This window comes from Thermobia domestica, chromosome 3 (assembly GCF_964235325.1).
Source record: "Thermobia domestica chromosome 3, izTheDome1.hap1.1, whole genome shotgun sequence".
NCBI classification, from domain to species: Eukaryota; Metazoa; Arthropoda; class Insecta; order Zygentoma; family Lepismatidae; genus Thermobia; species Thermobia domestica.
In genome coordinates this window covers 214,990,953-215,006,343 of record NC_137456.1, presented here as the reverse complement: position 1 = coordinate 215,006,343, position 15,391 = coordinate 214,990,953, and the positions used below count along the sequence as shown (strand labels likewise).

At 35.2% G+C, this 15,391-nt stretch overlaps 1 protein-coding gene across 1 annotated transcript in view; it reads left to right on the top strand.

Annotated features, from left to right (window-relative positions):
- Positions 1 to 15,391, top strand: part of LOC145680958 (uncharacterized) — a gene marked incomplete in the record, with an annotated part of 264,706 nt that overhangs the window by 114,678 nt on the left and 134,637 nt on the right. The window contains 3 exon segments of the mRNA XM_081752173.1: positions 2,658 to 2,848; positions 4,926 to 5,056; positions 7,131 to 7,169. Of these exon segments, the coding sequence (XP_081608299.1) occupies positions 2,658 to 2,848; positions 4,926 to 5,056; positions 7,131 to 7,169 (361 nt within the window).

Genomic DNA, 15,391 nt, shown 5'->3' with positions numbered 1-15,391 from the left:
TGATTGGTGTAAATGCATACTGTAAGGTGTGAAAGATTCTTCTTTGGAATTTTTTATCAGTTGCATTTTTTGGTGCATACTTCACTACCATTTTAGAAGTTTGTTTCAGAAAGATTCAGCCACTAATTTATGTAGAAGCTTGCACTCCTGTCAAAAAGTGCCCTCATAAACGTCAATGAGTGTAGTTCTAAATGAGAAGAGTTTATTCAGACAAAATTTCCGGGTTCATATCAAGAGTTAAATATTATTGAATTAGAATCAAAAACTAATAAGGAAGGTTCTAAAGAAAAACAAACCTGAAATACAGTTTGTTTACTTGCGTGGAACGAAAAGGGTGTATCAGAAAGCCAATCATGCCTTTCCAGAACTTATCATTGACTAACCCTGCTTTGAAAAAACTGATAATTTACATGAAGCATTGTAAACTTCACTTGCATTACTTCAGTTGCACAGTTTAATTCTTTAGTTCCACCTTTAAATGAAGATGTAGTTTCTGATGAGTGGTCGATATTGCAAAATGAGTTAAGAATTGATAACTCTAGACAGATATAATTTTGTCTTAGAAAATATTTCTAGGAGAAAATGTCATAATGTGTAATAATATAATAATTATTAAGCCTTACAGAACTACGTTATATTTCTTAAATAAGAGCTCAGTATGTAAGCATATGTAAAAAGAGTGTATACTTATCCTACTTACTTCACCGTTTGACCACAAATTCCTGCTATTTTATCATTATAAGTTGCACGAATCGCTGGAATATTGGAATATTGTAATGACATACAGGAAGCATATGATTATTTAACTATCCATTGGGTGTGCAGTGAAAGGGCAACATTTCATTTAGATGAAAAAGTGGGCCCCTTTCATACACTAGAGATCCAGAGAAGATTTAGGAAAGTCGGCGTTTACATTGCATTGATTTGGCTAATATGGGTGCTTTTGATATTAACGCTCAAATCAATTATTCCGCTCGGATCTCATCGATAGTGCGATAAAATGTGAAATAATAATGCATCTGCCAAGGGCATCTGAACTCTGTCGTGTGGTGTACATAGTTATCGTATAACAAGACGAAAACAGAGGTGGTCGTTGGTTCGGATTGTGGTAAAATATGACTAAATGAACTGAAGGAAAAAGTTCTTTATATATTGTATGTGGCTAAAATATATGTAAACAAAAAAAGAGATGTAAAATTGTCTACTATGGTTTGTAGTAGATCTCTTAATTCCGGAATGAAGACTTGCATATAGAATCTAAATAAGTAGTTAAAAAGCCTTTTTTAAAGAGATTTTTTTTTTTTTTAAACTAAAGTTAAAACCTTTATTAAACTACCACATGTAAAGATATTTAATGTTCATTTTTTAAAGAAATTAATTGAATTGAGAAAAAGAATGAAAGGGAAAAAGGATTTTCGTTCGGTATGTTATACGGATACGTTCAGGATTTTAGTGTTTTATGATGTGTTTATTTCTGTATCCGTGGATTACAATCCTCATTACATCTTTCCTCGATATGTAAGGATGAGAGCAAGTAATATATCTGAGAGTGAGATTACGATTAGGAACATCAGTCCCTCAATTGAGAGTAATTTGATACAATAATATAGTCCACGTAATATTACGTTATTACTATCCATATATTTTGAAATGGACGTCTTGATTTTACAGTGTCAATTGCGAAGTTGTTAAAAGTAAGTGTAGTATCAGGTGTGAGTTATTTTTTTCAAAGAAAGGGTTTATTGAATTCAATTATGACATACAGAATCCATGTTTTTACTTACATCATTTCGTCATTAACTTTTGTGAACGCATCACCTCAATATGAGCAGTTGTTATTGTAGTCGTAGGCTTTTAAGCAACAAACTATTATTATTGTGTTGAGGTGAAGGTTTGATAGTCTGGTATTCAAGTGTTAAAACGAGAGGAGAGACAAGTTGAATTTTCAATTAGATATCTTCATCAATACCCATTTCAGGCGGTAGTTGGCCAGCCACAAAATTGTGGGTAATTCTGTTTCGTGAACGCCCTAAAAATACCTTTTTCGTTTTTTTAGGTGTTTTTTTTTTTTAAGAAGTGCATTATCTTACCATACATACCATACTTTACCATATATATATAACAGCTCAACAATATTAATACATTTTGTCGGTGTCTCTGTACTTCAAAATATATTTCCTTAGTTTCATTGGTATGCATTCAATAATTATATCCGTTCTTTGACTTAAAACCTGACCATAGCATACACTTATTACTTCTAATATGTTTGCTTTAATCAGATATAATTTTAGTTATAATGAGAAGTAATCAGATTCATTCTGTGATCTTACTGACTTCAGCAGTCATATATGTTTGGTTGTATTATTTCTATGGATAAGTATTACTTTTGTTATAGGAATATGATTTGCGTGTTCAGAGGGGCTATGTGAAAGAGGCTTCAGGAAAGAGGCTATATGAGGCGTGGATCTGCTACTTTAACGTGGGCTTTTACTAGGAATCGAACTCAGCACCCCACGCACCATAGCCATAAACATTAATAATTTAGCCATGAGAACACTCCAAAATGTGTTATGTGCGATGAACGTTGTATTGAAAATTTTCTGTGTTGCCTTTTCGTAGTGATTATTATATACTTAGTGAAACAAATTGCATTTCAGATGATGAAAGTGAAAGCGAAGAGGAGGTCAAAAAGAAAAATAAACGGAAAACAAAAGTTGAAAAGAAATCTGATGAAAAAGATGAAAAGGATGAAGAGAAAAGACCCGAAGAAATGGAGGAGGAGAAACCGGTTAAAGAAAATCCAGAGGAAAAAGACGAGAAGAAAGATTCCTCGTCTGATGAATCAGGGGTAAAAGCGTATTTCAGTTTGAATTAATTCGTATCATTCCAGTATCTTGTTAATTTCATTTTCATTTTGTATATTTTGTACACTTTTGTTTTCAGTTAACGTTCCTCTTCAGCGCAGTGACATACGAACTTGAAATCCAGACATTACACACGTTCCTCTAGGAGACCAATTCGAGCTTTCCTTATTTCGTGTTATAGGGTATTAGGACTTCTATAAGAGGGTTATAAATATAACGGATGCTTAGACGTTATTAACATGGAAAATAGGGACTTTCAATTCCAAAATAGGGAGTGAATATACGAAAAGTTCTAAGTCAAAATATTCAATAACACTCAAAAGCTGACATTAAGTCATAAATAGTGTTCAGGTAGTCTAGAAACATACCTAATAGTTGTTTGGGGAGGCTATATATTATTTTAAATAAAGTAGCATAAAATCCTTTTCATGCATACATAATAAATTGAATACACAACGGCGCGAAGTTTTTCAACACTTTACACATAAGAGTATGAAGAAAGAAATTATTGGTCACATTCAGATTCGTAGATAAACTATCAAATATATTTTAATTAAAAGCATTGTGGCATCTGTCACAAGGAAGCATTAATTGAGTTTGCATACAATAACATGGTATTCTTCCGAGTTTCAGTGATACATTGTTTTCGGTCGTGCAACAAATCTATAAGAATCGAAAACTATGTATCTAATTCCACAGATATAATCGGAGCATAAAGCACACGTGAACGTGAGAAACAGATTCATTTGGTACATTTTTTACCTTTGAACACATAATCTTTAATTTGTCCATGTCCTCATTAGCCTCAATAACTCACCTAAATTTCTTGTGACTTTTTTTCCACGTGTATTGAGTGGATTTGACATTCAGATCCGTTAGTTTCTGTCTTTAAATTTCTCGGAAGTGATTAGGACCTTCATTGAAACAAGGTTTTTATGTGGATATCTCAGTGAATGCTTGATTTTGAAGGAAATGTGAAGAAAGGCAGAATTTGGCATTTAACCAATAATATGGGCAATATAGAGTGAAATAGGTAAAATACATTTTGCTAAGATTGAAACGAAGACCCCTCAAATGAATTTTATGACGTTCATTTTTATTATATCTGTAACATTAAAGAGGGGGCATTTTGTCAAACATCCAGTCTCTAGTTACATATATGCTATGTCAGAGTGATCATTTTATTTTCTTCTGTCTCAAATTTTATTTTAATTTTGATGTTTGCCAATGATTATTTCATTGTCTGACATTTTGAAAAGTATGAAAGAATATGAAGCTGCAACCAACTTCTTGTCAGATTCATAAGAAGAACACTGCGTGTAACAAAATTTTATTTATGGAATTATTGTGGATTCAAGATTATGTAAAATGGTGTTTGAAACAAATAATTTCTTGCAGTTGAGAATAAAAAATCAAATCAAATCACTTAACATATGTTAATAATAACTTGGGTACCGCTTTCAGTAGTTTATCGTTGCCTTAATCAGGAACGTTATCTGATTCGTATACTTCTGGATTGAAGTAATCATTTAGGAAAAGTCCTCAGCCACACTTTGCCAGTCTGTTTCCTTGTTTTAATTAGGTAGCACTGTCTCTTTTGCAAGGATTTTGTTTTTATTATTCTCTTCGTACATCACGTAATAACACAAGGCAATGTGGGATAGGTGCTTGAGCTTAGAATTGGAACTTTTGAGGTGGGAATTTGTGTCACCTATCAGCAGATTAAAAGTTTGTAGCGTCTAATTTCATCAAGACTGTTTTATTACTATATGTCGTATTGAAATTAATTTATTTACTTGGTTGTTGAAATACTAAAGTTAATGGATAATTGCAGAACGGATCTGAGCCATGAATTATTAACTACTATATGAATAAGCCCATATTTTAGAGCAAAGAAGAAGTTAGTTACAATATTGTATACCGAAAGATGATGCTGATACGAATTCTGGTATAGCTGGGAGAGGTTACTGATTCTCAGTCTTTATATAGTTTTTACTGCTTCTTCTGTTTTCAGATCATTAAGTTCAGTTAATTAATTATTGCTGTTATCATTATTTAAAGGAGGAAGAAAAAATGAAATCGGCGTGGAGAAGAAGTAAACTTCTGTTAGCCAAGTTGAGTGAAACGGACACAAGTGACGAGGAGAGAAAGTGGAATACTAAAAAGAAGAAGGAAAATGCAAAGAAATCAAGGTTGATGTTTTATTTTTATTATTGTTGCTATTATTATTAATATATTTTGTGTAATAAATAAAACAGTGATGGGTCAATTAATAGTAAATTTATCAGATATACTTGTCATCATACTCAGTCTGCAAGTTTCCATCTGAGGATGCAGTTACTATAATATTCATTAACCTACAGAGCATCAATAAAAGCCCTATTTTTAATCATTTTTGCTTTCTACGCCCTGCAAATAGACTATAGGAATCTGATATACGATTTTTGGTATGTGGGTCTACGTAACATTACATGTACATGTATTAGATTAATTCTGCTATGTTACGATTATTACACCATGACCCTTGATACTTCATACCTGTGGATAACGGGACGAGTTCTGTATGTGTATGTGGGTTGAATCGTTCATAGATCATAGTGATACTCTCGTTCGTTTCCGTAATTTTGCAAGTTTCATTGGATAAACAGAATGTTGTTAAGAGACCTATTGGCATTTGTTTACGAAATCGTGAGAAAAGAATTGTAAAAATGAAATTAAATCTTTTAGTTTTATTTGTCACGATTATGCCCGTTAGGGTAAGGGAGACGGTGATTAAGGCAAGTGAATGATGGAAGAATTGGTGGAATGAGAACGCGGGAGTAAACGGGAGTACCCGAGAAAACCCACGGACACAATGGTCCACCACGAACTTACATGGCCGGGGATCGAACCAGGGACCCCGCGCACCAGAGGTAAGCGTCCTAGCATTAGCCACCGTGCCCCTCAAGAAAAGAATTATATAATGTACAGTCCTAAATTCGTAATTTTGGTAGTTTGAAAGTGCAGTTGTGGATGTGAGTATGAAAAATCATTGGCTAACGATTCTAATTGTATTCCTCGAAAATCTATATAACCGGAAAAATTAGTTGGATACTCAGTTCATGCTGGAGAAAATATAGAATTTAGGTACATACATACGTTTATTCGCCAAAATTTCTTATAAAATATTTTTGCGGTATAGGTTTTGTTAGTTGATTGAAGCAATATGTGAAAGACTTGCCAAAATATATATTTATTTGTTTTCGAAGAATTTCTAAACCAGTATTGGCATATGAATATGTAATTTCTATATAAAAACATGTACACAGCAGGAATAATTTAGCCAAACTAAATTTGAAAGTAATGTTCTAATTTTCATGCTCATGTGGAAAGTTTCAAAGCTACGTATCAACCGTAAATACTACTCTTGGCGGCCAATATTAAAACTTAAGATTCCGAGAGATTTACTCGAGGTAATTAATCACGCAATATCTAGTCACCAACCATCTCCAGCCTACAAAAAGTAGTTTCGTGACATACGGCTGTATCTGCAGTGAGTTTAGTGCAGTAGATTGCACTTAGCAATGGTATTCGTTATCTGTACCTATTAGGTAATATTAATAGTTAGAGTCAGACTTCGTGTTAAAGAAATTATCTGTGAAAGATGAGCAGGTTCGGACAATTTATATTTCTCGTGGTCTTCATTAATCTGTAGGGTAAGAATGTGGAGCACAAGGAATCATTATCGATTTCTTTATGATCTATATTTGTTGTAGTGTCTCCCATTGACCATTAGGATTAATCATTCATATCCTGTATAGCTTGACCACTGACAAAGGACGTAAATACAGATTAGTCAGTGAATCGCAAAACTGAATGATTCTAGAGTTGCTGCTCTTATGAAGTGATATAATATATCAATCACAGTTCGAAATTAGCACATGAATAGGAGTGGGCGATATTATCGAAGATACTTTTTTTCTTTCTTTCTTTCTTTCTTTTTTTTTTTTTTTTTTTTTTTTAATATTTCGAAATGGTTTTTAAATACCTTTAATAACGATGTAATTAATGACTGGCGAGGACTCGTGCTCCAGTCCCCTCCTGCTGGGTGGTTACTCTAATATTGGAAGTGTGTCAGAACATCTATTAGAAATTTAACTATACTTGAGAAAGTAAGTGTGTGAACAGTTAGCTCATTTGATTTTAACAGTTCGTATAATTGTAGGTAAATTCTTTGAAGTGTTGCCAGATTTAGTATCTGTTACGTTCAATTTTAATTACTTTTAGTGACTCTGAAGAGGAACGTGAAGTCAAGAAAGGAAAGAGGTAAGTATGGAACATATTAAAGCATGATGAAGCTAATCATAAAGACTGATCTATGTATCCCATTATTTTGTATGTTGTTATTTATACTAATTTTCCAGTATATGCTTCTGTAGATGTGCTAATTCTAACGTAGTTGTTAGTTACAATGTGTCCTAGTAGGTGCTAGTAACAAACCTAAGGTAATTTGACACGCAGATAACATTTTTATTTTCTTTGATTTTGTTTATCTCTGTTATTTTAATTCACTGAAAACTTAAATCACTCATGACCATTTCCTTTAGTCGGATGTGAAAGTGAGAGAGATCAGTTTCTTTTTAGAAGGCACATTATTAGGTGGTTAATATATATAATATTGCGAACGGAAAATTTTCGACGTAGAAGCACTTCTAGCGTCGCTTTTGCGTCGAGAAATCAAAGAGAAAGAACAATAGTAGATAGCCGCCATCCACCAGGGTTTCAGGCAACATTGATGTCATTTTCTACCTGAACATTCTACACTGAAACCCATCTGATGATTTATTAGGTTGAAACGCCTAACATGAGCTCTCTTATTATTAACTTAATCGACTCATTATTTTCCGCATCAACATATTTACAGAATCAGACTTGAATGATGGAACAGTGGTATGAATGAAGATCAGTTTCTTTCTTTTTTCTTCATTTCTTTCGACGCTTATGTGTACTTGCAGTATTGTAGGATAGCTTTGCCTAATATGATTTCAGCAAATACCATTAGTTGTGACACAAGAAAGCGTACTGCTTACGTACTGGAGAACGAAATGATCTTAACACTTTAATTGGAATAATATGGATCCGCTTTACCTCTAAGACAATAATGCCAGATGTAATGAATTACAGCGGTTGACAGACAATACAACAATGTTCACGGACTTGATCGACCTGCTCATTTATACTTGCCAAGTGAATTGGAGCACTGTCAGGGCAAGCCGAAGCATCACGTGTTTAGCACAACTAGCGGACATAATGCGCGAGGAATAACGGATCATAGAAATCCTGAAGCTCTTTGCCAATTTGTGAAAAGTTTACCACAAGTAAAGAATGGCTGTTATTAACCTTGGAAAGTAGCAAGGGTGAGTTCACAAGATATTGATGTGGGCAGAGCTCCGAGGATGGGTATGTCTAGCATTATACATTCTTAATTTACTGATAGGTACTGTACGAGGGCGGGGTGAAAAGTTCTCGACCTGACAATGAAATGAAAAACTGCAAATTTCAGTTCAAAAATGATTTTATTTTTTGACATAATCTCCCTTAATTTCAGTACATTTGGTCCAATGTTTCTCCAACCTCAGTATTCCTTGCCCGAAGTGCGAGTTTGAAAGATTGTGAAAATAGTCATCCACGAACCTCTTAACTTCTTCATTCGATGTGAGGCGCTTCCCAGAAAGAAATTTCTTCAAGTTTGGGAACAGATAGAAGTCCGTTGGTGTCAAATCAGGAGAATATGGGTTATGGCTGAGCAAATCCTACCCTAAATCCCGCAGTTTTCCCATCGCCAACTCACCCTTGTGCACGGGTGCGGTGGCCTGGTGAAAGATGATTTTCTTCTTCTTCAAGCCAGGCCTCTTCTCGCGAATTTTGGCATCCAGCTGGTCAAGAAGGTTGGAGTAATATTCGCCTGTAATTGTTCTGCCTTTTGCAAGGTAATCAATTAACAGGATCCTTTTCGCATTCCAAAACACGCTGGCCATGACCTTTCCGGCCGATACGATCGTCTTCGCTTTCTTGGGCGCTGCACCACTGCTTGCACTGCTGTTTCATTTCTGGCGCATAGTTGTGAACCCATGTCTCATCCATTGTCACAAATCGCCACACAAAATCGGTCGGATCCCTTGTGAATCGGTCGAAAGATTGCCGCGAAAATCGTTTTCGAATTTGCTTTTGGTCGACAGTCAGCAAATGCGGCACCCATCTTGCGCAGAGCTTTTGCATCCCTAGTTCTTTGTGCAAGATGTTTCGCACCCGTTCCTCCGATATCCCCACACTCTCAGCTATCTCACTCACCTGCCGTCCAACACGATATCATGCACATTTTCGATTATTTCCGGTGTGGTTGGCGGATTTTCGCCTTCCTTCACGTGGGTCATCTTCAAGGGATGTGCGACCACGTTTAAATTCAGCTGCCCACTTTTTAACGGTTGACATGGAAGGAGCAGAGTCTACGTAAACTTTAGTGAGCTTCGGATGAATTTCTGTAGGGGTTAATCTATCTAAAACGAAAAATTTGATAACCGCACGATATTCAAGTTTATCCATTTTCACAACTAACACGCAAGACATCTAACTGCAACAATGCCTGCACACAAACTAATTGAGAAAACAAGTTGACACTTGTTATACGAACAACTGAAATGCACCCCCAGGCAAGAACAATAAAATTTTGCAGATTGGAGTGCCATGTCTGGGTCAGGCTGAGAACTTTTCACCCTGCCCTCGTATCCTTTGATAAATATAAAATTGATTATGTGTAAATTATTGTTTAAAAGAATTTTGAATATTCACATCTCTTTAAGTCATGTTCACAGAAAATAATATTTTCCCAATTGAGGATCGGAAAGTTATGGGTTACTGAATGATTTGGGACACTGGATTGCCGAAGTGTGTGAATGAAATGTTTAAACTAGTATTGCTGTGAACGCATTTGCATTAAAGATTGTTAATAGGCTGATAGGGGTGGCTTTATCGACTCTAGACATATCGATAAATTTAATAACGGACTTACATAATTTGAGACAAGTGATAGTTCTCCTCTGGAATGTAGAAATTTTATATACTGCTCGACAGTTAAGTAATGAGACTGATTTTATTGTAACCAAACAAACAAGGATAATGTAATAATACCTGTTTATTATTCAAAATACATCCTTCCTGTGTTAGTACAGCGAGTGGCACGATCACCAAGAAGTAGAACGACCTTTGCAACTCAGTTTGTGGTATGATTCGTAATGCTGTTGTCATAGGTGCGTGGATGTCTTCAACATTGTCCAAAAGTCGTCCTTTTAATGGTAACTTCGGTTTAGGGAACAGAAAATAGTCGCAGGGGGGTAGGGGTGCTGCAGCCCTAAAAAATATTCCTGCACAAGTACTGTCCGGTGAGTGGCTTCATTGTCATGGTCAAGCAACTAGCTACCTGATGCTAAGTATTCAGGCCGAACACGGTGAATTCTCTTCATGAAACGCTTCATAACACTTAAATGACATTCTGGTACAAATTCATGATGAATGATACTGTCGTAGAAATGCAAGATTATTTTCTTCACTTTTAACTTCTGAATTCGAAGTTTCTTGCCTTTTGAAGATCCTGGGGACTTCCATTCGGCACTCTGACCTTTAGTAGCTGAACCGTAACGATAAGACTAACATTCGTCCTCCACAACAATGGAAAGTAGGAAATTTTTATTTCCTACGGGCCGTTGCGAGAATGTCACGAGCGTAAGGAACACGTTCTTGTTTTTGTTCCTCAGTCAATAAGTGCGGCACAAACCGCGATGCGATCATTTTCTTGCCCAAATCTTTCACTGAGATCTTACGAATTGTTTCCCTGCTAACACTGAACTCATTCGCCTTCATTCTCACAGTCACGCAACGATCTTCTGCACACGTTCACGGACCTGTGCAATGAATTCTTCGTTACGAACAGACGTTAAACGACCCTGCCGAGGTTCATCTTCAGTCGATACCACACCACGTTTAAAACGTTCACACCATCTAAAGATCTTTGCACGAGACATGCACTTATCCCCATACATTCTCCGCATGAAATCAACAATCTCTAACACTTCTACCCAGTTTAACCCAGAATTTGATATTTGCTCTCTGCTCCATGCTACTAGCGTGACGAGTACATCTCATTGACTGCTGGTAATGGCGTCGTATATCCCATCATGTTTCGCGTGCGATAGTACGGTGTTGCCAGTTTGTAATGAAGGACTTACTCTTTCAAACTCGCATATTGCTTTACGGATTGCATTTACTGTTTCATCAATAAAATCAATCTCATTATTTAATTGTCGGACGGTGTATCTTTTGATAAATTAATAAAGGTTTATTAATCTTCTTTTCATGTATATAGAAAGAAAAAAATCGTTGACCTCTTTTTTTAGTTTCGAGGGACGAAAGGAGAGAATGAAGTTCGGTGATTGTGGAAAAAATCAAATTCGAGATTTTAACCATTACACGTTTCATGGCTCATAGATACCGAAAAAATAATTTTTCGACACCTGTCTTGTCTGTTCGTCCTGATGTACACTCACTTAGAGGCCACCCTTTATCGTATCTCAACTAAAGTTTAAACATAAAATCTTTATGTGATCCTTCAGAGCGGTTTTTCGAATTTTTTCCTCCCCTAAGAGTAAGAGTAGTTTATTTAAGGGTAGAAATTAAAAAAAAATGTTATTTTCTCAAAAACGTCCTGCCGAAAACATAAAAAAATGAACTTTAAAGGTCCATAGTTCCAAAACTATGGGACCTACCATAGTCGGGTCAAGACTTCACTTAGGAACTATTATGTGCCCTATTCAAATATCATTGTTCCAAAATCCTGCAGTACTTCAGCAACAATTTTTATATAGATTGTGAGTACTTAAATTGTATGCCCGTAGCCAAACGACATCTACACAAATTGTTGTTTGAGTACCTTAGGATTCTGAAACATGTATTTTTCGATAGGACACATACTGGTTCCTAAGTGAAGTCTTGATCCGACTACAGTAGGTCCCATAGTTTTGGAACTATGGACATTTAAAGTTTATTTTTTCATGTTTTCGGCAGCCTATAACTCCGAAAGGAAGCATTTGTGCACCCAGGTTGGTCTATAACTTTTGTTTTACCTTGGTGTCAGGAATCACCTCCCAAAAGTTGTCGGTGTTGTTTTGAAACACCCTATATATATATAAAACCAGAGAAAGGGTAGTTTTATTCTTCTGGTGAATTTTCAGGCAGGGTGTCCACATTCTGGAAAGTTAGTGAAAGACAGGGAAGTAAAAATGTATCAGGGAAAGTCAAGGAAAAATCAATTTAGGTTCATTGTTCAGTTATTGAATTCATGAAACAGTAAGTGTAATATCGGCCTAATGCATATGTTTGTAAATTTACATTCTTTTGGATTAAAGAAAATTGTAAAAGGAAAGAAACAGAAGTGGAGAGAGCACAAGGCCAACTGTGGGGAAGATGGAGACTGGGATTTCTTTCTGTTTTCGTATTTTTAAATTATTCAATGGGCAAGGAAATCTGAAACTTTGGTCGTTGAAAGTCCGGGAATTTTTTGGGCCAAATTGTGTGAACACCCTGATTTTCTCAGAAACGATTTAGGCGATTTTGTTCATATTCCATAATCAAATATTTCGTTAATAACCGGACAATATGACATAACTCATTTGTCCTGAAAAATTGTACGAGGGGTAGTGCATACTTGACGGTGTGTTTTTTTTTTTTCATTCATTTGGTTTTCTCGAAAACGACTCAGGCGATTTTATTCATAAATAAATATTTTATTAGTAACCTGACAATACAGTATAATTCATTGGTGCTGAAAAGAATATACAAGGGGTAGTTTATTCTTGGGATTGAGCTTTTTTCGGACGATTTTTCCAAAAAGTACTCAGGCGATTTTGTTCGTACTACCGTCAAATGGGGTGAATAGAAACACATTTTTGGCTATATGAGTATATAAGTCTGGTGATGTTAAAGATTTCGCGTATCAGATTATTCCAAAAAAAGGTCTTAATATGCTAATGAAGTTCAGTAAACGTCATATTAATTTATCAACTCCACTTTTCTTCACCTTGATTTTCCTTAATATTTCTATTCACCCCTACCCATGGGGTGAATAGAAACAATGGCTTTATTTTCATTGTTTTTTTTTTTATACTATTGGAAAGGTAAAAAGAAACAGCGTATTTGTTGAAACGAACTATTTATTTGATACCTGCAAGATATAAGTTCAATAAGACCAGTATTACATAAGTTACAAACTTATAAAACAATACAATGCACAATATAGGTACAAACGACCATATAGTTTTGATGACATTTGAATAAGATATAAACCACTGAAATCCCCAGGGAAACTTATCATGAGTTGAGTTGATTTTGAGGTTAACGTCCCGTTCAGCAGCGAGGCTATATAAGACGTGGACCTACTGATTAACGTGAAATCAGAACCACATGAGCTCCTGCCGGGAATCGAACCCGGGTCTCCCAGGCCAAAGGCGCGTACGCTAACCGCTTAGCCACGAAGGAGCCCGAAACTTATCATATACTTAAAGCGTGCTGACGAACTCCTAATAAAACCCAACAGTTTCGTAACAATATCCTCATGTAGAAAGAACGATTCTTCAGAAGTTTCCAAAAATTTTATTGTTTATGTGCTCTCTTATAAAACACTCCCACATATCCATCATGTTGACATTTTCGCACTTGGGTAGTGAATAGTCTCATCGAGTTTTAGCTTCTCATAAACCTTTACCACAGCAAAATCACCAGCTTTAGAAAACCATCATCTAGTTCGTGATCGTCTGGAATGTTGTCTTTCTCCTCTTCCGACAATACAAGGGTAGGTTGAGTTTCGTTGTGATTTGATGAAAATGCATCATTTTCAGAAAACAAACCAGAACTCTTACCAGAAACATCTATTCGTACTCTCTTCTTTCCTTGTTTAATTTTTTCATCTTCTTTCATGCTCTTGAAAAGATCCATAAAGGAACGGTTTACAGTCTGAGATGTCTTTTGCTGTTCTGTTTCTTCTCGTTCATTGTCTCTTTTTGGCAGCATCCTCAGTATTTGGTCTCGTCAAAGGGGAAAAATTCCACACTTTTCAAATCCAGCCCTGATATTTTCCTCCTTCCGTTTGTCACACATTTTTTTTTTTTTTTTCAGTACACTTGGAAATTTGTTCTTAGAGATTGTTGATTCATTCCTGTCTTTTTTTCCGCTCCTCAAGAATTTTCCAAGTGTTTCTATTCACCCCACTAATTAAAAATCATAACAATAACCCAGTAAAGTTAAATTTTGATTAAAAATAATTTACAAAAGGAAAACTTTTACTATGAACGTCAGTCAGTAAATGAAACAACAAACTACAAAATAGGTATATTTCAAATGCAATAAATATGAAAATGTCATACTTACCAAGAAAGTTTGAGGAGCGCTAAAATATCGTGTAAGATTTCAGTAACACATTAATGCTACTGCCGTCTACCTCAGTGTTTCCAACTCAGTAAAACATTTTGTCTCTGCCCTGAACACTTTAGCCGTATAAGACTATGTTAAGAAATTTCAGTTTCCTTGATTAATTTATCGTCCAGATAAATCCAAAACTAATCTGGAAGTTTTGTTTCTATTCACCCCATTTGACGGTACTTAAACAAATATCTCATCAATAATCTGACATGACATAACACTCTTGTGCTGAAAGGTCTATGAAGGATAGTTAATTCGTAGTTTTTTTTTTTTTTTAAAAAGACGATTTTCTCAATAATGAGTCATGCCAAGGTGTTCATATTTCATAAATAAATATTTCATTAATAACTATAATATTGTGTAAATTATTCCTTACAGGAAAAATCTCAATCGGTAATTCACTCTTGGAGATGAGTTTCTTTTCGGACTTTCTCCAAAACGATAGGGCGACTTTGGTCATATTTCATTATTATTCATATAATGTTGCATAAATCACTTCTATGAGAATATCCAAAAGGGGTAGTTACTCTTGGGGTGAGTTTTTTGCAGTTTTGTAAAATACTACTCATACGATTTTATTACTATTTTAAACAAATATTTCATTAATAATTATAACACATTCCATAAGTTATTTCTTATGGAAAAATCTACAACGGATAGTTGACTTTTGGGAATGAGTTTTCTTTTGGTGTAGTTTTGCGGAAACTTCTTTGAATTTTCTCCTTATTTCACAAGAAAATGTTTCATTAATAACTGCAACACATGATTTAGTTTTAAAAATTGGAGCAAGAAAGTTCAGTGTTGTTGCCTGTGACTTTATAGTCCATTAATAAAGGTGTATAAGGCTGTTGTTACTTGTAGTTCGTGTATGCTGTAACTCCATGCAGATTATAACCATTATTCTTGGTTGCGTACGTTCCATCCTTGTCGTGTGAGGCTAAAAGGTAATGAAAAATATAAATTGAGAAACTAAAAAAAAATATTTCGAATGTATTCCGGTCGAGTCTCTGTGTGATAGTTTT